This window comes from Typopeltis vanoorti, chromosome 25 (assembly GCF_054136105.1).
Source record: "Typopeltis vanoorti isolate ZY-2024b chromosome 25, IOZ_Tvanoo_1.0, whole genome shotgun sequence".
Lineage (NCBI taxonomy): Eukaryota > Metazoa > Arthropoda > Arachnida > Uropygi > Thelyphonidae > Typopeltis > Typopeltis vanoorti.
This window is the reverse complement of record NC_143573.1, coordinates 16,991,241-17,016,786: the sequence shown is the minus strand read 5'-3', so window position 1 is coordinate 17,016,786 and position 25,546 is coordinate 16,991,241. Positions and strand designations below refer to the sequence as shown.

The window sequence follows — 25,546 nt, the reverse complement described above, 5'->3', positions numbered from 1 at the left end:
TCATTACATGACCAAACCATCTCAACCTTGCCTCCTGTATTTTCGCTCCTAAGTTCGTAACTATCACTGTTCCCCTCACATAGTCATTTCTCAGACGATCCTTTCTGGTCACACCGCACATCCACCTAAGCATTCTCATCTCACCTAACTCCTCCTGCTGATGTATTTTTCCTCAGGGCCACAGTTTCTATTAGCATATATCATAGCTGGCCTCACTACTGTCCTATAGATTTTGCCCTGCAGATTGATCGGCACCCTCTTATCGCATAACACTCCAGCCATCTCCCTCCAGTTCCTCCAACCCGCTTGTATCCTGCATCCCACTTCCTTCTCAGCTCCTCCATCTTCTTCCACTGTTGAACCCAAGTATCTAAAGTCTCTCACCTTCCTGATGACATTTCCTTCCAGCTCCAGATCTGTCTCCTGTCCGCTGCCCACTGTGCAACACATATACTCTGTCTTACTTCTGCTCAGTCTCATACCTCTCTCTTCCAGTACTTTTCTCTATCTTTCCAGTTTAGTTCCTGCTTCTTCTCTTGAATCTGCACACAACAAGATGTCATCTGCACACAACATTGTCCAAGGTGCATCTTCTCTCACCTCCTCTGTTACCACCTCCATCACAATATTAAACAGAAATGGACTTAATGCTGACCCTTGATACAAGCCAACTGTTACTTGAAAACTTTTTGTCTGTTCCAGACAGGTCCGAACACTTGTCTTCACATTTCTGTACATTTCCGGCAACAACCTGACATATTTCTCCGGCACCTTCTTCTCCCTCAGACACCTCCAGACTTTTGCCTTGGCACTCTATCGTATGCTTTCTCCAGATCAACAAATGCAAGATGTAGCTCCCTTTGTTTCTCTCGATACTTTTCCATCATCTGCCGTAACCCAAAGATAGCATCTGTTGATCTACAAGGTATGAAGCCAAATTGTTCCTTTACAATCTCCACCTCCTTCCTCAATCTACCATCAAGAACCCTTTCTAGGATTTTCATTGTGTGGGACATCAACTTTATTCCTCTGTAATTTTTACAGTCTTGTGCATCCCCTTTACCCTTGTAGATGGGGACAAGAGTACTCTCCCTCCATTCCTCGGGTATATTTTCTTGTTGGCAAACTTTCATGAACAGGTCCCACAGCAGGTCAATTCCCTCTTCCCCCAGTGCCTTCCATGCCTCCACTGGAATTCTGTCGGGGGCCCACCGATTTTCCATTCCTCATCCTCTTCATGGCCTCCGTCACTTCCACTCTACTGATATTCTGCACCATCCTCTCAGAAGGCTGCCCATCTCCTCTGTGAGTCCTTGCATTTTCCTCATTCAAAAGTCCCTCAAAGTATATTTTCCATCTGTTTCTTATGTCCACATCCCTCCATAATACTCTTTCTTCAGTGTCTTTGATCTGCCTCACATGTAAGATGTCCTTTGCTTCTTTATTTCTACATTTCGCTAGTTGGTAAATTTTTTTTCTCTGTCCTTACTTTGTTTCTAATTGATCATACAGATCTTGATATGCCATGGCCTTCGCCTGTGCCACAACTCTCTTGCTTCTTGCTTTCTCTCTCTGTACACCTCTTTATCCTCTTCCACTCTTGACTCATCCCACTTCTGCTTTGCCTTCCTCTTAGCTGTCACTGCCACTTGTACATTATTATTCCACCACCAACCCTTCTTCCTCTAATCTTTCCAGATGTCTCACCAAGCACCTCGATTGCACAGCTCAAAAGTAATCAAAAGATTACTTTTGAATTATGTTTCCACCACTCTTGTACACTTTCCAGTCCATCCGAAATCCTCTCTAACACCCTCTCCCTAAAACGATTCCTCACACTCTCCTCTTTTAAGCGAAACCACTTAATTGTCTTCATCCCATGGCATCAAGAAGTTCTTATCTTCGATCTTATTTTAAAGTCTGCGCACAGCAGTCGGTGTTGCTGTGCTACTTGATCTGTTGAAATTACTTTACAATTTGTCACAACCTTAAGATGTTTTCTTCTAGTCAAAATGTAGTCAATTTGTGAACTGTTGTTACCACTCCTAAATGTTATTAAATGTTCTTCCCTCTTGTAGAAAAACGAGTTCACAATTGCCAGATCAAACGCTACTGCAAAGTCCACAACCCTCTCTCCTTCCTGGTTCATCATTCCCACTCCGTGGCCACCGTGCACCCTTTCACAGTCTCTATTCTGTCTTCCTATGTGTCCGTTCAAGTCTCCTCCGACAATCATCATCTCATTTTCTTCCAATTCCCTCATTTCTTCATCTAACACGTTCCAGAACTCATCTTTCTCCTCTGCTGTACAACCAACTTGCTGGGGATATATATTTTTTAATATTTTTTTATTTTTTTTTTATAGAGTGAATTTTTTTACCATGTGATAAAATGGGTCCCAAAAAGAAAGTTAATGAGGGAAAAAAAAACAGAAAAATTTTCTCTACTGAACAGAAGAAAGAAATAATAGCAAAACATCATGAAGGTGTGAAAGTTATGCAGCTAGCTCGAATATATGAAACCAGTCATTCTACAATATCAACCATTTTGGCTAAGAAAGAAGAACTTATGGTAGCTAAGGTTGCTAAGGGAACTTCAAGGTTGAATGTCAGAGTGCTTCTTTTTGAGCAAATGGAAAATCTATTACTAATTTGGATCAAAGAAAGAGAAATGGTGGGCGATACTACATCTCAAAATGCAATCTGTCAGAAAGCTAAACAGATTTATTAAGATTGGAAAAAGAAGATTTCAGGATCAAGTTCTGAGGTAGATGATGATGATTTCAAAGGTAGCAGAGGCTGGTTTAACAACTTTAAAAAAGAGCAGAAATTCATAGTGTGGTCGGACACGAAGAGACAGCTAGTGCTGACAAAGCAGCAGCAAATAAATTTGTCAATAGCTTTACAAGAATTATAGAAGAAGGAGAATACCTACTTCAACAAGCCTTCAATTGTGATGAGACTGGGTTATTTTGGAAGAAAATGCACAACAGGACATTTATCACAAAAGAAGCAAAAACACTTCCTGGGCATAAATCAATGAATGATAGGTTAACATTGCTTTTAGCAGCAAATGCAAGTGGAGACTGCAAGGTAAAACCAACGTTACTCTACCACTCAGAGAATCCCCGAGCATTCAAAAAGTTCAATGTTTCTAAATCCAATCTCGGTGTTTTGTGGAAGTCTAACAGCAAAGCCAGGGTCACAAGAATAGAATTTAGAGACTGGATTCGCGAAGTGTTTGGACCAACTGTCAAAGCCTATCTTGAGCAAAATAATCTGCCTCTAAAAGCCATTTTAACCTTGGATAGTGCACCTGGCTATCTAACGGGCATACAAGAAGAGCTACGAGAGGAATTAGATTTTATCAAGGTGATTTTTCTTCCTCCCAAGACTACATCTCTGATTTAACCTATGGATCAGCTAATAATTGCAAATTTTAAAAAACTTTACACAAGGGCACTTTTTACTAGGTGCTTTGAAATGTGTGAGGCTACCAACATAATCCTAAGAAAATTTTGGAAGGAAGAATTCAACATTGTCATAGCAATTAGGCTAATTGTAAAGGATTAGCAAGAAGTAACAATGTCTCAAAGCAGCATGGAAACTGTGTCCTTCCTTTGGTAATGAAGAAACTTCAGATGAAGGACACAAATTGGTAAAGGATATTGTGACAACTGCTCATGATCTTAACTTGGAAGTAGAGGAAGAAGATGTTGAAGAATTATTGGAGATGCATGACAAAGAACTGACTACTGATGAGCTAAAAGAACTTTTCGAGCAGCAATATGAAGTAAAGGAAATGGAAATTTCATCTGAAGATGGAGAGAAAGAAAACAAATTACGACTGCTGAAATCAAAAATGTTTTGGCAAAGTAGGAGGAAGTTCAAAATGTTGCTACGAAATGGAATCCAAACAAATCTGAGGTGTCAGAACTGCAGATCTATTTAATGAAAAGTCCATGCAGGTTTTCAGAAACATTTTAAAAAAGAGGCAGAAGCAAACAACCCTAGACATGTTTTTAACAGGTCCATTTGTCAAAAAACTCCAAAGTGAGCCCAATTGTCGTTCTGGTGAAGATCGATAATTAAAAACTGTTTTCATGAACAATTCATTTTATTAATGTTAATTTTTTTGTAGCAAATACATATACTGTATAATAAATAAATGATATTTACCATATTTTTATGACATTTTAAATGAGTTTTATCTGCATTTTTAATATATGTATTACGATTGTGGGGAGGAGCCAGAACAAATTAATCAATTTTCAATTAAATCTTATGGGGAATCGCACCTTGAATAACGATGGTAATCCATCCAGGATTACCATCGTTAACCAAGGCACCACTGTATATATATATATATATTTTTTTTTAAAAATTTAGACTTTAATTTTAACATTAGCCTAATGTTATTTATAAATTAAGATTATTATATGAATTTGTGAATTACTATCTTTAATTTAATCATTACTCTGATAAAAAAAATGTTTTCCTCTCTTTAATACTTGGCTCGTCCTACTTTTGAATGATCAATTGTTGGTATTCCACCTTGTTAAAAAACGGTTCCTATGTAGCCACTGAAGATAGTCTCTTATTTTCAGACTGAAATATTTGGCAAATTAAAATATAATATTCTTGTGTAAACATGTCTATATATTATAATCTTAATGTCACAAGTTTCTCTAAAGAATCACTGAGTGAGTGTGATCATGAGATAATGACTTGGAAGGAGCTAAGACAGAGGTTTCTCAATCAAAATATGATAGATATATGTAAAACTCAGAAAGTGGATGCTTATGGAAAGTTTCTTAGTCAGTTTAGATAAATATGAGATACAAAGGAACTGGTTAAAACATATTTGCTCTGTCAATGCTTAATGGTAAAAGTAATGTGGGAAAAAAAAAGAGAGAAGACAAACATAAAAAAAAAAGAAAGAAAAGAAAAGCAAAAAAATAAAATAAAAAAGAAAAAGAAAAGCAAAAAAAAAAAAAAAAGAAAAAGAAAAAGAAAACCATTACATTATTTTCCAAGGGTAGAAAAAGAAAACCATTACATTATTTTCCAAGGGTAGAAAAAGAAAACCATTACATTATTATCCAAGGGTAGAATTTCCTTCATTATGTGGCAAACAAGAGAAGAAAATTAACGAAAAGTGACACATACACTAGTTGATGGAGATGATGCCAAAGTGACCACACAGAAGCTATAACAAAATTGTTTAATGAGTACTTTTACAGTATGTTCTACTGTATAAACGATACTAAGCAACTCTCAGGGAAGAGGCAAATACTGGGATTAGAAGTTGAGAGTTTTATGATGTGTTAAGCACATAATATATTAATAAGGTGTGAGATGGATGATGAATTGCAGAATATTTTTACAGAATGCACCAAAATGGTGCCTTAACATCATCAAATTCTTGATTCCACATACTTGTATACAGTATATACAATGATACTATGATAGTACTACTTGAAAAGCATACATTATTATTAACCTCCTATTGAACAATTCTCCTGCAAATTAGTCTATATCTCAGGATTCCAATATTGTTAGATCTTATATGCCCTTAACCTGGTTGTTTAACCACTCAACTGGCCACCACAGATCAAATATATCAAAAAAATATACATCGCATTTGTAACATTTTTTTTCTATAATATCCAGAGGTTATATTGACTTCAATAGACACTTTGCATTCACGAAGTGGCTCGGGCCACTTTTGGTTCTAAAAAACAAAATATCCAGTTTCTGTTTCCCCTTTTGTCTTACATGCATAGCAAGTAATACCTTCAAGAGCATGTCATTCAGAAATCTAGAAATTCATTTATCATAAGTTTATTTAGCCATATAACCAATAGACTCTACCGATTTAGGTCAACTAAATCGACCAACCTTTGCTGGCAAAGGTTGGTCGATTGGTAAAGCCTCTGCTACTAATGGCTCACAAAAAGTTAAGCAAGTTTGAGCGTGGTTAGTAGTTGGAAGGATTCAATCGTTCGATGCTGTTAGCACACTCTCCCTCAATGAGTCTTTAAACTCCCTGAAGGTGTCATATAATAATAATAATTTATTCATTCGCATGGAGTTCCCTCCCTTTTCTCCCACGTCCCTACTGGGGCGAGTTGAGCCCCTCATGGGGGGGATTAAGTATTTATGGCTTTAGATCCGCGTGTGTTCACAGGGCTGGTTTGCCTGCTTGCGGGATGAAAAACGCCAGATAAACTGGCAGAAAAAACCCTACTGCCCGCTCCCAAGACCAGCTAACTTGACTATGGCTGAGGAAGATCCTCAAATTCCTCACATCTTCGACAGGAATTGAACCTGGGACACTCCTTCCCCAGTCATATGGTTGCGAAGCGCATAGCCACTAGGCTAACCACGCAGACAATAATAATAATAATAATAATAATAATATAATAACCCTTTATCTTTTCATATAATTTTCACCGTGCGAATTAAAAATCAAATTTTACATTCATTAAATTTGCATCTGCCCGTATTGCGCATGATGTTATAAGTAGCGATTAGGGGAACACATTTTAGCACGCATGTACATCAACTGTTTACTGTATGAAGTGTTTATTGTTGAAAGTTGTCTTCGTTTTCTGCCAGGAAAGCGCATTAAAAATCATAAGTGTTAATCTCAAGCTGAGCACTTTATTTTCTGGTGAGTTATATACAATATGTAATGCTTTTTTTATGGAAAAAATTTATTTTTATAGTAATGGTCACTTTTTGCAATATGGTTGAAAACAAAATTAGTGAATTAATTGATGGGGAAACAGATTTAAATGAAGAGGAACTGGTACAATTAATAGATAACCAAATGACGGGGAAAGTTCTGCCGAAGATTCTGATTGTGATGAATCTGTTAAAGAATCCAGTTTAAAGAAATTAGCAGACGGAGTAGACTTGGCTAGAAAGTTAGGACGTTATTTTATGGATAATTATCCCTCGATGGAGCGCTCCGGAAAATTCAGGAGACAACTGATATTTGTTTAGCTCCATATTATGAACTTAATAAAAAATTGCAGCATACTGGTAAGGAAGGTCTTATTACTGACTTCTTGATAATAAACTAGCCAAAGTATGCTATGGGAATTATACAAATGATCTCCAAGAGATTTCAAGTGATGACGACGTCTGGCCACTCGTAAATAAAGAACATCTATAAAATGTTCGTTTTGAAGATTAAAATATGCACTTTATTTTATTTTGCCTCAAACATTTATGCATTATGTGCAATGAAGTTTAAGTAGAATTTGTATTTTTATAAGTTTATACTATGTATTTTGTTTCATATTTTATATGTTTTCTTAACTTACATGAATTACCTGAATTAAATAAAAATAATTTTTGTTAGATATGTCATTGTTGTTTATATAATTTAAAAAAAAAAAAAAACGATTTCAGAATATAACCCTACTTTTTCTGTGTGATCTGAGTCTTGTATAACGTGATTTATATAACGCAGCATTTCTGTGGAACCTAACATCCGCATTATACGAGGGTTACCTGCATAAATAGCAAATTCTGAAGAAAACATTGATTAATTCAGCAAGAGAAACATGTGGTAAGGTTGTAAGGAGAGAAAAATCAGAACTTCATGGTGGACTCAGGAAGTAGAAGAAACGAACCATGGTGCGTTTAGGATTATTTGTAGACATTTATTTTGCACACGTTCTAACTTGAGAATATTAGTATCAGCAGTATGGCTTCACGCTGGAGAAGTGTAAGCGAGTATAGGACAAGCCATCAGTTTGTAGATAAGTAATTTGATTCTGGTGTTTAGCTTACTGTTCCTGTTGATCAGAGGATAAAGCTGGGCAATGGCTTTTGATATCTTTACACTTTGAGTCTTGATATGGCAGTTGAAAGTCAGCCTTCTGTCCAGCAGTACATCAAGGTATTTGATCTCTGTTTGCTAGAGGATTTTTGTGTTGAAAAGGAAGATGTCCCCTTTAGGAAGCATCGGTTCTTCTGGAGAATAGCATGGCTATGCTCTTATGGGGATTCACTTGAAGTCTCCATGTGGCGAACCACCTTTCAATCAGTAGTAGGTTTTCTTGCATGATGGCAAGATGTGGCTGTAGAGATCTGACTAATATCGCTGTATCATCCGCAGAATGACAGATGACAATGGGTTGTGCAGGATATCGTACATGTATATGGAAAATAGAACACCAGCCAAGATGCGTTTCTGCGTAGATAGCACACCGCCGATCTTAACTTGCATATGCCTGTCTAAAAGGTATGATTTAATTAAGTGAATCATTTCCAATGGTATTTCCAGTTGAGATCAGTTTATGTAGTAGTCTGTAATGCCAAATTTTATCAAATGCACTGGCCATGTCAAGAAAAACAGTCCAAGTGCATTGATGCCAATTGAATCTCGTGGAGATGTATTCGACTAGTCTATATATCTGTTGTGTGGTACTATGGAATTGACAGAACCCAAACTGCTCATTAGGAAGAATGTTTAACTTGTGTACGGAGGCTTGGAATCTAGTAAGAATAACTTTCTCTGCAATTTTACCCAGATTTGAGATGAAGCTGATTGGTCTGTAACTTTGAGGCAGGTGCGGTTCTACCACTGGCATGATACAGTACAAACTGGGACTCATCAGACCAGGCAACATTTTTTTTGAGTCATCAGAGCTGTTGAGAGTGTTGGTTATCATGTGCCCACTAAATCCACATCTTCCTGTCTTAGTTCAGCACTGGGACCTGGGATGGTCATCTGCTCCTGTACCACCCCCCCCCCCCCCATCGATGACAGTGTATGATGAACTGTGCATTCAGATATGATGTTTTGACCACTACCACTGTTGTGCTGAGCTGTGATTTGACTGGTTACAGCCCTCCTGTCTCTTTTCACATGCATCAGTGTTTAGGATTTACCAGGGGTGGTTTAATAACTAGATAACTTCAAGCCAACAATAGACCTGTTAACGGAAACAGCTCATTGATGCATGAGGACAGATCAAAAAGACTAGACGTTTCTGAGATGCCAGCACTAGCACGCCGTCTGGCACAAACAAACAACATTGCGCTCATAATCAGCTGACATGCCCTTTATCCATTCTGGTGCATCAAAAAAAAAACTGTTGGATGCCTGTCTACCTGATTTATATAGCAAATTGCAGCCATGGGACTCAATGTCATCAAGAGTGGTGTATTTTCTTAAATGGAAAAGTGTTCCTAATAAAGTAGCCACTCAGTGTGTGTGTGTGTGTGTGTGTGTGTGTATATAAATACACACACACACACACACACACACACACACACACACACACACACACACACACACACACACACATATACATACAGGTATTTCCCGCTTTACGATAACGAATTAATTGGTTTCTGGTGACTGTTCATAATTTGGGAATTCATAAAGTGAGAATTAATTTGCCTTAGAAATAATGCTATACGCAAGAGTTACGTTCACAGGAAGGAATATATAAAATATAAAATGAATATTAAATGAAAAGAAAAGACTTGTCTGCCCAAAGATTTACATATTTAAAAAATAACATAAGAAAAATTTTTAATTAAAAGATTATTTGAAAAAAAAAAATTGGCTCATTTCTATGTTAAAGATACCAAGCAAAATACTTTCTACTCTGGCTCATTTCTATATCACCGGGTGAATTGGTACATCTTTTCTTTTTTTTTTTTTTCCAAAGAAGGCCTCGAGTGTTATCTGCTTCATTGACTTAAGCTTCTTTTTGTTTAAAATAATGCTTCTACTCGACAGCAAGTAGAAGCATTATTCATTTCGCAAGAAATTTACTAAATCATAAATTTGAATCACAAGTCTGAATCTTACGATTCAAAGATTGCTTGAGCTTTTTCGAATGTTTAAATGCTTCTTCTAGACCAGGGCTTTCCAAACTTTTCATGTTGGTGACACACTTTTTAGACAAACATAATTTTGCAGCACAGTAATTCAGTCTGATGTTCCTCTCATGGGTCACGTGGCCAGATTGGATGTAGTTTAAGTATATACTTTTACAGTTATATTTTGTATAACTTTTAGAAGGTTTATTTAAAAATCTATTCCTGTTTATATTAGAATTTTAATGAGATATATGAGCTTCATGGGATGAACACAGTTTTTCAATATTTGGTGGAATAGTAGATAAAGACACTCACATTTATTATCGGCTGCATTTATTCTCCATTATTTATCGAAATATATTCATATGAAATATTCTTAAAGGTTAAAAATAATTAAAAGATAGTTTGTATATATAATTTTGACGGCGCTAACTAAAAGTTGTACCTGTACTTTGTGAAATGGATTCTGCTGTGGAAATTTTCAGCGATTATTCTGTTTAACGCTTTATGTTCACGCGGCACACCTTCATACTGCAGCCGACACACTAACGTGTCGTGACAAACAGTTTGGAAAGCTCTGTTCTAGACCTTTTAAAGTGAAAAACTGAGTTGGAGCTTCATATTCGTTATCTTCTTTCTCTTCTTCTTCTTCTCTTTCCTGTTCCTCTAATTCAAGGAGATCATTGGGTGAGAGTTCCATAGTGTGAGATTGAAGCAGCTCATTAACATCACCTTCTGAAACTTCTATTTACAACTGGTTAGCCATAAATAAGATTGCCTGAGTTTCAGAATTCATAATCTGTGTTGGGTCTTCAAAGCCTTCGAAATGATCATTAAACTGAGGGCAGAGTTTATGCCACACTCCTTTCACAGTTTTTTTTTTTTTTGGAAACTTTATGCCAGTTGCTCTGCATTGCCCGAATTGTATCTAAAATGTTGAATCTCTTCCAAAACTCTTTGATAGAGAAGTTTCCTTATTTATCAGTTGCTTCTATTGACATTTCAAAAGTCTCTGAAATAATGTGCTTTAAACATCGCAATCACATTGCAAGGGTTATAGTTAAAAATAAAATAAAATAAAAAATCAGATGTAATTGAAGAAAACTATGAATAACACACTCGCATCTCCAAGGCTCATTCTAACTGATTGTTACATTCATACGATCATTACATCCTTTGCTGCTCCAATTCAAAAAATTTGTAAAGATAAAAATTCTTAAAGCTGGAATTTGTAAAGCGAGAATTACCTGTGTGTGTGTGTGTGTGTGTGTGTGTGCGCGTGTGTGTATTCATATTTTCATATATTGACTTAGATCCGAGAGTTAGAATAAACAATTAAATTTATTCACAATGCAACATGTTTCGTCGGAAGGCCAACTTCTTCAGGCGTTAAGAAACACAGAAAGCCAATAAAACACACTTTAGTGAGTACAGGTGTGGCAAACCCAAGGTACCTGATGCTGGACCATGCCTTACTTCATGTAATATACATCTGTTATATTATCTGTAGACTGTTCCCTCCTGTTTCTTCCTTCTCTTCTTACTCCTTCCCCTGAATGCTATTAGAGTATTCGAGGGCTAGGGGTGAACCTTTCCTATTCTGCTGTGTCATTTCGTCTTATGCAAACTGGGCATTACCACACACTGTAACATGGTCAGGTCATCAAACAATGGTCATACAGCATCGTCTGTCGTGCAGGTTACCAAGGGATGCAATTCAGGTTTTAGGCAGAGGGACCCGTTCGAAAAATAGGGAAGGAGAAGGAACTGGTCAAGGAAGCAAGCACTACCAACTAGATTTAGTCGGGCTTTCTTCAACCAAGAGGAGAGGCTCTGGAACTGTTGACCTGGATGAGGGGTGGAAGCTCTACTACTCTGGCATGAGCCAGACAATGTCTGCTCAGGCAGGTGTGGGGATACTCACAAGCCCCACAGCTGTCAGACAGTGTTGCTGAGTGGATCCCATTGAGGGAGGGGGTATGTGTGTGTGTTAAGGCTCCAGATAAAAAACGACTTGGCTGTGATGCAAGCCTATGCACCTAATCTGGAGTCAGAATACTCTGCCTTCTTAGAGGAAGTAGATGCTGCTTTTGACAGGGTGGCAGACATGGAATCAGTCCTGCTAATGGGTGACTTTAATGCACATGTTGGAACAGATGACCAGACATGGAGGGGTGTGGTTGGAAGGAACGGTGACCCTGACCTTAACACAAATGGGTTGAAATTATTGGACTTCTGCTGTACTAACAGCTTGTCCATAATGAATACCTTCTTTCAGCACTGAGAAGTCCATAAGTATACCTGGTACAGGGGGACAAAATACACTTGGACAAAGGTCTCTGATTGACTTCTTTATAGTCTCAACAGACCTATTTTCCTCAGTGCTGGAATTTCGTGTGAGGAGAGGGGCAGAACTGTCAACTGATCACCATCTTGTTGTCTGCACTCTATGGCTTCAGAAACCAGATGCTACCATCAACGTTGGTAAGCCTAAGCAGCTATACCGCGTGAAATGGGAGGCACTGGAAAATGAGGCAGTGAGGAAGAATTTTGCAGATGACATTTCCTCCAGGTTCAAAGAGATTCCCAAGCATACTGCAGATGTTGAGGAGGAGTGGCAGCTGTTCAGAACTGCTGTCACCGCCACTGCACTCTCATGCTGTGGCAGAAAGCGGCTCGGCGTAGCAACGGGCAGTGAGAAAAGAACACCTTGGTAGAACCAAGAGTTCCAAAAAGCTGTCTGGGCAAAAAAGGAGGCCTACCTAGCATGGGTCAGGTCACCTGAGATGCGTTTCTGGTACACTGAGGCAGTAAAGACAGCAAAGCAGAAGGCTTGAGAATCCTTTGGAGAAAGATTAGACTCATCCTATGCAAATGCAAACAAAGTATTCTGGAAGACCATCTGCTGCCTTCGAGGGAGGAAATAGCACACAGCAAGGGCAATTAAAGCCTCTGATGGTGCACTTTTAACAACCTAAAAGGATACCCTCCACAGATGGAGGGAATACTTTGAGAGCCTTCTTAACCCAAGTGGCCCAGCAGTTGCGGACATCTAAGAGGTGCAGATCAAGGTGATGACTAGTCTCACAGCAGAAGAGGTCCATTTAGCAATAAAATTGGGCAAGGCTGGTGATGATGAAATTCGGCCCAAAATGCTAAAAGCATTAAATCAAGACAGGTTCTCTGGCTGACAGGAGTGTGTCAGGCTGCTTGGATATCTGGGCGAGCACCAAAGCATTGGCAGACAGGCATAATAATACCAGTCTTCAAGAAGAAAGATCAGAGAGATTGCCGCAACTATTGGGCATCTTTCTGCTCAGCCCGCCTGGGAAAGTATATGCTAGGTGCTTGGAAAGAAGGTGTAGGAGCATAGTTGAGTCAAAGTTCCAGGAAGAACAATGTGGCATTTGTCCTAGTAGAAGCACAACTGACCAAATCTTCACTTTAAGGAAAGTCGTTGAGAAATCTTGGGAATATGCCAAGACTGTCTACACGTTTTGTGGACTTGGAGAAGGCATATGACCAGGTTCCTTGGGATAAGCTTTGGCAAGTAGTACAGGAGTATGGAGTGGATGGCCAACTATTAGCTGCTATCAAGCCCATGTACGAATGCCCAGAGTTTTGTGTCAGGGTATACAGCACAAAGTCTGAACCTTACACAGTCTCCGTTGGCCTCTGCTAACGGTGTGTTCTGTCACCCCTCTTTTTCATAATAGTCATGGACGGGATTGATAGACACAAGTGAGGCAGTGAGTGTGTCAGAATTGAAAGATTTAGCATTGGACGTCTGCTTTTTGGAGATTATTACTATTATTACTATTATTATGGGCAACTCCAGGGAGTCATTAGACTCATCGAGGGAGGCCCCAAATCATTTTAATCACAACTATTCGACATTCATACAGTATCTATCATACCTCGCCTTAAACTCATTCACTGTCACAGCATCCACCACAGACTCAGGATGCGCATCCCACTCATTCACTACTCTAAAAGTAAAGAACCCAACTCTAACACCGTTACTAACCACACTTTTGCCCAGTTTCCATGGATGTCCCCTAGTCCTCCCACAACCAGCCCTGTTCTCAAAAATATCTTCTGAATTAATTTTATAGAAACCCTTCAGTAATTTGAATGTCTCAATCATATCTCCCCTCCTCTGCCTATCAACCAATTTTTGCAACCCACAAATATCTTCAATCTGTTCTCATAAGGTTCATTCCACAGACCTGTTATCATCTTGGTCACTCGACACTGAATCCTCTACACCTCCTCCCAATCAAGAAGAAACCTAGGTGACCAAATCTGAGCACAGTAGTCTAGATGGGGTCTTATCAAGGCTCGATACAGAGGAACAATAACCTGCTTGTCTCTGCTTGTCAACGTATTCTTCAGCAACCAAGTGATTTGATGAGCTGATTTGGCCACTTTTGCAATGTGTCCCCTAAATTTCAATTCCTTATCCACCAACACTCCTAAATCTCGTGCCTCATCAATTTCCTGGAGCACGGTTCCACCAATGCAGTAAACTGCCGCCAATCTTTTCACCCCAAAATGCATAACCTTACATTTTGCTACATTAAATTGACATCCATTTTCCTTAGCCCAGACCTCCAATCTATCCAAATCATCAAGCAAAATTTTGACGTCATCTGCATTCACTATTGCCCTACCCAACTTCGCATCATCCGCAAACAAATGAACTGTTCCTCTCAGATCCTTTCCTATATCATTTATGAACAAATTAAACAGCAGTGGTCCAAGAACAGATCCTTGTGGCACACCACTAGTCACAGGCCATCGTGTGGAGTCTACTCCTGAGTAACCACTCTCTGATATCTCTCCGTCAACCACCCTCCTATCCATCTCACCAACCTTATGTCCATTCCCATATGCTGCAATTTACTGATTAGAATTCCATGTGGTATCCTGTCAAAGGCCTTAGCAAGGTCCAGTAGAATCACTATAAACCCATTACTCTTATCCAGTTCAGCCGTCACTGTGTTATAATACGTGAGCAAGTTACTGAGGCATGACCTACCCTTCACAAAACCATGCTGTCCCCGATACAGTATCCCATTTTCTTCTATCCAATCTTGTATTTTCCTCTTGACTATTATCTCTAAGACCTTGATAATGATTCCTGTTATGCTGATTGGCCGGTAATTTAAAACAGCAGCCTTGGAACCACCTTTGTGCAGTGGAACTATTTTCCCCTCTTTCCACCCCCTTGGGACTGACCGAGTCCTGAGGCTCAAATTAAACAAAATGGTCAAGGGCACTGACAATTCTTTGGCTGCTTCACGTACGACACGAGCTGGTATACCATCCAATCCCACAGATGTATTGACATTGAGGTTCTGTAATAGACTAGTTACCTCTACTTCATTCATCACAATTCCAGTATAAGCTGTTGGTTCTTCCATTCCTGCAAAGTCACTACCTGGATGATATATTCTTGCAAAGTGCTCGCTCAGTAATTCCACAATATCGACCGATTCGGTTACCTCCCTACCCTCAGCATTTTTTAAGATCATTCTACCATGAGCATTTTTCCTTTTACTTGCAACATATTGAAAAAACTGTTTGGGATTCTCTTTAGCCTGCGTGGCCAATTTCCTTTCGTAATCTGCTTTTGCTTTTCTTACCACCCTTGTTACCATCCTGGCCTGAGCTTTATATTGTTCCTGCGCTTGATGGTCACCCTTCTCCTTAAATTCCCTCCACAATTGTTTCTTTTTTTGCAGCTCAAGCTTAATAGTGTTATTCATCCATATAACCCCTACTCGATTTATTATTCGGACTCTTGGTATACAGTCAACCATTGCCTCCTGCAAACAGTTCTTAATCACCTCCCATGCACTATCAACATCCAGTCCTTGCAGTTTTACATGCAATGGCATTGAGCCAAGCACACACCTAAGCTTGTCATACTTACCAGCCCGGTAATTCCACATGTACCCTGTCTTAATTGTAAATTCGACTCCTTTAGCCACCTCCCAAGTCATGACCTTATGGTCACTCTCACCAATTGGTGGCAACATGGTCATGTTCGTTACAGCCACATTCTCAGTTGCAATTACTAGGTCCAGCACTCTCTTCCCCCTGGTATTTTCCAATACATGTTGCCGTAGATAGTTGTCCCTTAATAACCGCATAAAATTCCTTCCTCTCATATGCCCTCTCCTCTTTCCAGTCAATGTTACCATAATTGAAATCACCCATAATAATTACCCTCCTTCCACTCATTTCTTCTATTTGCTTATGCATACTATTCCCACCATCCACTCCATCACCCGGTCTACAGCAGCACCCAATTGTATATTTTGTTCTGCTAGATTCTATCTCACACCAAACAGCCTCAAATGGGCTTTTTTTCCCTATCCTGCAGTTCAACTTCTATACTCCTTGGCTGAAGCTCATCAGCTATCATCAATAACACTCCTCCCCCCTTTTTATTCACCCTGTCACTCCTGAACACGCTATACCCGTCGCATTCAATCCCACTAGCTTTATCATCTTCTGTCAGCCATGTTTCACTAATACTGACAACCTGTGGCCTGGAAGTGCCAACCATGGCCAAAAACTCTTCCTTCTTGTTCCCAATACTCCTGGCATTAGTGTCCATGAATCGCAGAAGCCCATTTGTCCCATCCCTACTTTGATGCCTTATACTAACTATCCCATTCTGATTTGTTGTCCGTCGTACTCGCTCGGGCATAATATACTCATTCATACACTTAACTGCCCCCCCCCTAAAGTCTGCATATCTACTCCCCCCCCCCTTAATAAATCTAGTTTCCCTGAGTCTGTATATCCACTTCCACATCATTCATCAACACTTTTTCAAGTCTCCGTACACCAACTCCATTCAAATGTAACCCATCTATCTTATATAAGTCCTTTTGCCCATCGAACTCATTCCACACATCCACAAATTCCACACCACTCTCCATGCATAACCCACGCATAAAGTCATTGGCAATTATGGCCCTCCTTCTAAACACTTCGTTGTCTTCCGCAGTAAGATACTCACCATCCTAACTCTCTCACTCCTCTCTTTTGCTACCTCAAACAACTCCCTCACATCCTCTATCATTTCCATTTTGTCCTCTTTCAAATCATTCGTTCCTGCCACGATTATCATCTCTTTCACCCTCTGTTTTTGCAGTCGAATAGATTCGCTGACGTTCTTTATGTTCGCACCCGGCTGGTACAACTTCGTTAAACTCTCAATTATTACGCCTCTTAATAGCGAATCCCTATACAGCACTCGTTCCTTCATTTTATTGACCTTTATGAACATTCTATTATTTGCCGTCACAGACTTCTGCCGGTTATTTGTTGGTACGTTCAACACACATTTTTCCATACGCTCCAGTTGTCTTTTAGCTCTGTGTATCGCACCATTCAAACGGGCAATTTCGCTACTCGCATTTATCTCACCATTTTCATTATCAATCAAATCATCCATTCTGTCTGTGTTTCTACCTTCATTTACACTTTCAGCGATGCTCTCACACGTATCTGGCACTACCACGCAATTCTCTAGCACACCGCCATTTTCTACATTCTGACTATCGTTAACGATATCACTCTTGACACACGAAACACGCTTGAAGTCCTCATTCTCTTTACACTTTCTACATATATTAACTCCACTATCACTTTCTAACCAGACTCCCACCGCTCTTCGTAAGGCATACATCTCACAGACAGCACACTGCATAAATTCGTTTACACCAAAACTCTTAAACAAACATGGCGATCTGGTCGCATTTTTTTCCTTTATCGGTGCCATGTGTACGCTATCTTTTCTTAAAAATAATAATTAAAATAACAGAAAACATGCAAAAATTGTACAGACACACCAAGAAACAAAAAGCAAACAATACTACTTAAAATTCTAGTAAAATATCTAATGTAAATACAAAATACTACTAATCCTTTCAGGAGCTCTCGACAAGCCAACGATCTAATCAGTGCGACACCAAGATGACCTAGTTTTGCTTAGTTCTTCCATAGATGACCTCCAGCAGACCCTGGATAGGTTTGTAGCTGTTTGTGCAGAAGCCGGAATTAAGATCAGTATGGCCAAAACTGAAATATTTGTGGTCTCAAGACAACCACCCCAGTGTACTCTATATGTGATTGGAGTCCCACTTAGGCAGGTGGAGAAGTTTAAATACCTTGGGTCCATATTCACGAGTGATGGAAAGTGGGATGAAGAGCTAGATACTCGAATTGGCTCAGCAAGTGCAATATTGCGGGAGCTTGGCCATTCGGTAGTATTGAAGTGGGAGTAAAGCCAGAAGGCAAAGCTGGCTGTCTTCAATACAATCTATGTCCCCATGCTCACCATTTTGGTCATGAGAGTTGGGTAATGACCAAAAGAATGCAGACTCGAATCCAAGTGGCTGAAATGAGGTTCCTTCGAGAGGTTGCAGGGCTGACAAGACTCAACAGAGTCAGAAGCTCTGCAATTCGGGAAACCCTCATACTCAACCGTTGCTTCTCCATGATGAGATATCACAGTTACGTTGGTATGGGAACCTGGTCAGAATGCCACAAGAGAGGTTCCCCCAGCAGGCCCTCTTTGCCAAGCCAGAGGGTGGGAGGCCACGTGGAAGGCCAAGGACTCGCTGGATAGATTATATCCAAAACCTTGGGTGGACACGTCTGGGAGTCCCACTAGAACACGTGAGCTTGGTGGCAGAGGAGCATGACCATTGGAAGTTCCTCTTGCGGCTGCTGCCCCCACAACCCAGTTAGGAAAGGTGGGCCTTGAAGATGAATGAATGAATATTAATGGTATTTTTTAATTTCTATTTAGCAAAATACAACAGAATTACTTACTAAATTTATGAGATCATCATAAAACCATGCATTCCAGTCATCCACAATTACTTCAGGCTTCCTTCCAATATAGAGCTAAATAAATTTATATGTATAGAATTATTATTAATAAATCACTTCTTATACATCCATAATATATGAAAAATTAAATGATGACAAGAATTTCAATTAGCATGTAAAAATCCATTTCACTAATGTAACCTTCAAGTAATACTATGATAATACTGTATTATATAATTAGAGCCTCTGTAGCTCAGTCAGTATAGACGAAGTCCTTTGGTTGGAAAGACCTGGGTTCAATTCCCATCCATGACGTGAGCCTTTTTGTGGTCTCTTTCGATGAAAGGTGAGTTAGCTGGTCTCATATGGTGGTAGGATTTTTTTGTTCAACCAGCAACTCGGGTTTTTCATTCCCCAGAATAGGCAAATCCGACCTGGGAACACATAGAGTTTACAGTCAGTCATACTTAAGGCAGTCCCCTCCAGCCATAGGTCTGATTCATCAGCTATGATGGTCTCAAGCTATGATAAAAAATAAGGGGGACTGAGATGGTGCTGTACCTCCCTGTAAAAGGGGCTTACAGCCATCATACAAAATAAATAAAAACTATATAATTGAGTTTGCATTACACTAACTCCATGGAATAGTTTTCTTTCAAATTAATATGCACAGGCCTGATTGGCCAAGTGGTTAGCCTATGTGCTCTCCATCTAAAAGGCTGCAGGTTCAACTCCTGCCGTGGACATAGATGTTGCCCACAGTGAGATACATGGAAATACTAGTAGTGGTGATGGGCAATAGATGCCATTGGTGTAGTTGCGGTTCATTGTAGTTGGTGAATTGAGTGGTGGAGACAGTTGTAAAGTAGGTACCCTCCCTAAATGAGTCTCTGGACTCCCTGGAGGTGTCATGTAATAACTGATTTCTAAAATATTTACACAATTACAATCTAATCTTTAGTGACATTCCAACTTGCAATTTTTACAAAATTCAGCAATAAGTGCTGCATATGCGATTCATTTTCTACATCACATTTCAATTAAAATTTTGATAATAATACTTTTTTGCATCTATATTTACAACACATGTTCTTCTAATATTAACAATAAAGACTACGCGGAATTTTTGAATCATGGATAATAATAATAATTTATATATATATATATATATAATATTTATAATACATTACACGAATACAGTTGTTCATAACAGATACGTGCACGTACATAATATTTTTTAAATAACAACCATTGTTTACAACATACATTATTATAATATTAACATTGATGATTATTACAGACTTTTTTTGCATGTTTACACATTATGTATAAAATAACAATTTTTCTATTTTCATTGTACAGAGTATTTACATATTTACAATTAATGCATATTACACTTGATGCTACACAGTTTAAGGCACATTAGTTCTTTTCAATATTTTTTCCTTTGGATACAAATTCATATACTTATATATATATATACACACACACATACATATACCAGTATCTTCATTATTATTATACACCTTACTGACTGTTTTGCTACATAATTTGCAGTCTTTGATTATGAGGATTACGTGTAGATGAATGAGGTAAATTTATCCCACTTACTTCGAAGCTTGGGTTAGCTTTTATGAAAAGAGTGGGATTAGCCTTCGCTATTATGTTGTTGTTACTGTTTATGAATGGGATGTAGGCATTGGATGCTGGTGATGTGTATATTAATGTTAATAGTATATTAACTTTGTTGGTATATTTTCCAGAGTTCGTGTTTTAATGTTCTTTAGTTATCTACAGAACATTAAACATTAAACTCCATGGAATAGTTTTCTTTCAAAGTAATATGCGCACGCCTGATTGGCCGAGTGGTTAACCTGTCTGCTCTCCATCTAAAAGGCTATGGGTTCGAATCCTGCCTAGATGTTGGCCACAGCGAGATACATGGAAATACTAGTAGTGGTGATGGCAATAGATGCCATTGGTGTAGTGCGGTTCATTGTAGTTGGTGGAGACAGTTGTAAAGTAGGTACCCTCCCTCGATGAGTCTTTGGACTCCCTGGAAGTGTCATGTAATAATAATAATAATAATAATAGCAATATGCTATTTGTCAGGTTTCTCCAATATTATTACATCTTACATTGTGAGTTGTAACAACTAACTAACTCCAAACAACTCCTAGCTTCATCAGTATATCGTGGTCTTCCCGTAGGACATCCTGGCATCAAATATTTGCTTTACTCAACTTTCCTCTCCCCTTTTGTTTAAGTAACTATATTAATATTACCCCATATTAGCTCCGCTCACACATTCCTGTATGCTAATGATGTCAGTTTTGTTTCTATCTCCATTTTCAATATGATTATGCTAATGTGTGATGATTATGCTTTCTATTAAATAAATACTGTTTATTTAATAGAAAGAGATGTTTAAATTATTTTATCTCTTTTTTCTCAAAATTATTTTTAATTTCCGAGTGCTTTTATTATATTTATTTATTGCACAAGGGTTCACTCCGATTGGCGCAATGACTTTTAACTCTTTCTTTCAGAATCAAAAAAAATCACTGATTCAAGACCAAAATACAAAATAAACACGTTTTATAAAACAAAAACGATATATATACACTTCAAGCAATATTACAAATTTAATTGGATCGAAGGCCTTTTAAAAAATAAACTTACACTTAAGACTAAACTAACACTTTGTTTTCACAATGACAAAATGTTCACAGCCAGTTTCTCTTTCTGTCAAGGCCCTTTTCCGAAGATATATGACTTATACTTCGTTTTCACAGGATCCTTTTTCATTACTCATGTAGCACACATTAATTCTTCCTAACTCAATTCTGTCTCTTTTTAGGAGAAATAATAGTTAGATCCAGCATCCTTAAGACAGATGAAACTTCCTAATCAGAGTTTTCTCGAACATTCCTTTAGAACATAAATAGCAATTTCTTCTTTTATTCACTAATGCTTATTGACAGTCTTAACTCTTCCACTTTAAAAAATTCACAGTTCTACGATTCCCTTTTCGGAATCTACTACTAATCTTCCAATTAAATCTCCATCTAAAAGGACGTGGGTTTGAATCCTGCCTAGATGTTGCCCACAGCGAGATACATGGAAAATCTAGTAGTGGTGATGGGCAATAGATGCCGTTGGTGTAGTGCGGTTCATTGTAGATCAATCACCAATGATGAATCAACCAATGTCCAAAACTCCTTCCCCTTGTTCTGAATGCAACTGGATTAGTGTACATAATGCCTTAAGCCCACTGCTGTCCTTACACTTTAGACTTACTATCTCATTCTGGTTTGTTACCAGAAGGACTAACTTAGGCATTTTTTGCAAAGTCTAACATTCATCTCCCTCACTGGTATCTGTATACTAACTCAACGGCTTCCAGCATAAATACTTCTAGTTTCCCTAATTTTGCACATCCAATCTCACTTTACTCAACAACACTTTTCCATACTCTGAAAACCAAATCCAAACCTTCTGCATTGTATAAGTCCTTTTCCATGGAATCCACTCCACACATCCACAAACTCCACTTAATTCCTCTTGCATAACATATGCATTGCTCATCCACTATCATGGCCTTCCCAATTCAACTCTGTAATACTGTAGCAACAGACTCACTAGCTTAATTCTCTTACTCTTTTCTTTTGCTACTTTCATTAACTCTTTCAGTCTTCTCTCATGGCCTTCCCAATTCAACTCTGTAATACTGTAGCAACAGACTCACTAGCTTAATTCTCTTACTCTTTTCTTTTGCTACTTTCATTAACTCTTTCAGTCTTTTCTCATACATTATTTGTCTCCTTTCAAATCATTTATTCCAGCCAAAACAAGTTTCTTTCATTTTACCCTTTTGCATACTAATAGCTTCGCTAACATCATTCATTTTTTGCACTAGAGAAGCACAATTTTGTCGCTCTCTTGCCATGCACACCTATTATAATGGAATTACAGTACAAGACTCTCCTTAATTGTTCCTTCTCTCTTTGTCAAGCATTCCATTCTGTTTTCTCACACCTTTTCTTTTTTTCTTTCTTTCTTTCTGTCCTCAGCTGAACCACTCACGAGATGTTCCATTCTGTGTATCACTCTGCATAACCATGATATTACACTTATGGCCAACTCTTCATTCATCACATCTGTTTCACGCATATTCTCTGTTATATCTACAGCTTCAATCTCTCAACCTGACTTACACTTAGGATTAGATACTGTGTCAGAAGTTCTATTCAGTTCTCTGTATTTCATGCAGGTTATCTACAATTTTACTAGCAGTTATTTAGCTTTGAAACTTCTCAGCAATCAGAATATTATACTAAATTTTATTATAAATTACAATATGAAATAAATATAGCAACCCCTGTGCAGTAAGAAATTAAAATAGGAACCATCAACTTAAGGAGTATTAATGGAAAGGAAATTGAACTTGTAGAAGAACCAGAAAAGTACCATGTGTAAATGACTGGCATTACTGAGACAAAGAAGACAATTTCAAATAGAGTTATGTGGGCAAACCTCAAAATGAGGAAATAGACAATGAAAACTACAGAAAGTTCTCCTAAGAATGAAGTGAAAGAATTTTTTGAGTCATTAAAGCAGGCAGCTGACACAAAGAATATGGAAAAGTATTTTTGTTGGAGGTCTAAACAACAGAACTGGATGTGAATTCTACCAGCCATATAGATAAGTTTTAGGAAAATCTGGAGAAAAGTGCACAGTTAATATTGCCAGCCTGGCTGGTGAAGTGGTTAGGGCATCCACTCTCCAGCCAAAGGGCTGAGGTTTGAATCCAGCCATGGGAATGGATGTTTCTGATTGTCTGTGGAAATAGTAGTGATTGGCGGTAGAAGGCGGTGGTGTGGTTGCAGTCAGTTGGTGGATTGAATGGTGGAGATAGAGTTGCAGAGCAGGTGCCCTCTCTCAATGAGTCTTTGGACTCCCTGGAGGTGTCAAATAATAATAATGGTAAGTACCTGCTGGGTTTCTGCTCAGGATAGACTAATCATTATTAACACCATGTTCTAACATAAAGATGTGCACAAGTTTATATGGAGAGAAGACACAAGAAATAATAATAATAAAAAAAGCTTCATTGACAATTATTGCTGATAGTGACATCTTTGAATTGTTTTGCAATACGAGGGGTTTTGAAACGTTGGAAGTGATCACTGCTTAGTTTTAAGTAGGATAAAAATTAATATCACATTAAAACCAACAATATGTAAAAATGTTTTAACAAGAATTAAAGTAGAAGCTTTTACAGGTAAACTGTAGACTAAACTCCAAGAAAAAATAAAACAATTCAAAAAAGTGAACCAAACCTTGGAGTTTCAGTAGCAAACTCTGAAGAAAATATTTATTGATTCAACTAGGAAAGCATATGATGAAGTTGCCTGCAAGGATAGAAAAATAAGAATACCATAGTGAATACAAGAAGTTAAAGAAGCAGTCCATAAAAAAAAGAAAAAGCATACCAAAAGTTCTTAGCAAATAAGTTGGCAGATGCCCTAAAAGAATACAGAGAAAAATGTAAGAGAGCTAAGCTGTAAGAGCAGCTAAACAAAAGTCACAGGAAGACTTCACCAACAATATAGAATATATATATATATATATACACACACACACATATATATATGACTCGGCGCTTCCACAGGCTACCGAGCACGTCCCCTAGGTGGCGGATGGGGGGGGGGGAACTCTGACTAGCATTCATTGGATATCAGGGCAGCTCTGAATATATTGAATAAAGAGCCTTGGACCAGTGGTTTTGGGACTGGCGATTCCATGTGAAAATATTGCCATTCACCAACCCACACTTGGCTAGCGTGGTGAATTTATGGCCTAACCTTCCAAGATGAATCCGACAGAAATAAAATGGCCCTCATTCCCAGGAGGTCGGATTGTTACTACCTATGGCAGCAGGCAGTTAAACATGAAGGCAGAGGGTGCTAAGAATCCCCAGGTAACCAGATCATGCTGCCATTGGAAGCTAGACCTTGGAACATTAAACTGTAGGACTCTGAGCAGTGAAGCACGGCTAACTGAACTAACTGAAGAGCTAAAGAGACTAAAATGGAACATTCTTGAACTGTGCGAAGCCAGACGTAATGGTGAAGAAATTCTACAATTAAAAAATGGAGACATGTTATATTATAGAGGCCAAGATAAGGAAAGAATCAATGGAGTTGGATTCTTGATCAACAAAAAATTGAAGAACAACATAATACAATTTGAGAGTGTATCTGATCGAATAGCAAGTATTGCTGTTCAAATCTCAAAAAAATATACTCTTAAGATCGTCCGAGTCTATGCACTAACAATGTCATACTGACGAAGAAACTGACACCTTCTATCACGATGTATCCCAACTCTACAATAAAGGAAAACATCATTTCAGAATTGTAATGGGAGGCTTTAATGCTAGAATTGGTATTCAACATTTAGATGAAAGCTCAATGGGAAATTTTGGATATGGCATGAGAGATGACAGAGGAGCAAGGTTAATAGAATTTGCAGAAAAAGAAAACCTGCATATCATGAATTCCTTTTTCAAGAAAAAAACACATAGAAAGTGGACATGGAAAAACTAGTGAAAATGACTATCCTCCGCAATAAGAAAAACATCCTTCAAGACTGCTCTGTTATAAACACCTTCAACGTTTATAACACGTTGAAGGTGTTTATAACACCTTCAACGTGTTATAAAGTTGGAAGTGACCATCGTATAATACGCAGTAAAATCCAAATAAACTAACAAAAAGAAAGAAGAAAAATGTTTCAGAAATCAAATCAAAACATAGACGTACACAAACTCAACA

General features: G+C 38.3%; 1 protein-coding gene across 3 annotated transcripts in view; it reads right to left on the bottom strand.

Annotated features, from left to right (window-relative positions):
- LOC150092574 (terminal uridylyltransferase 4-like) overlaps window positions 1-25,546 on the bottom strand; it is a 583,753-nt gene that overhangs the window by 96,588 nt on the left and 461,619 nt on the right. For all 3 annotated transcript variants that reach the window (XM_090414413.1, XM_090414412.1, XM_090414414.1), the window contains exon 20: window positions 18,708-18,782. In XM_090414413.1, coding sequence (XP_090270539.1) covers window positions 18,708-18,782 — 75 coding nt within the window. The remainder of the gene's footprint in view (window positions 1-18,707; window positions 18,783-25,546) is intronic.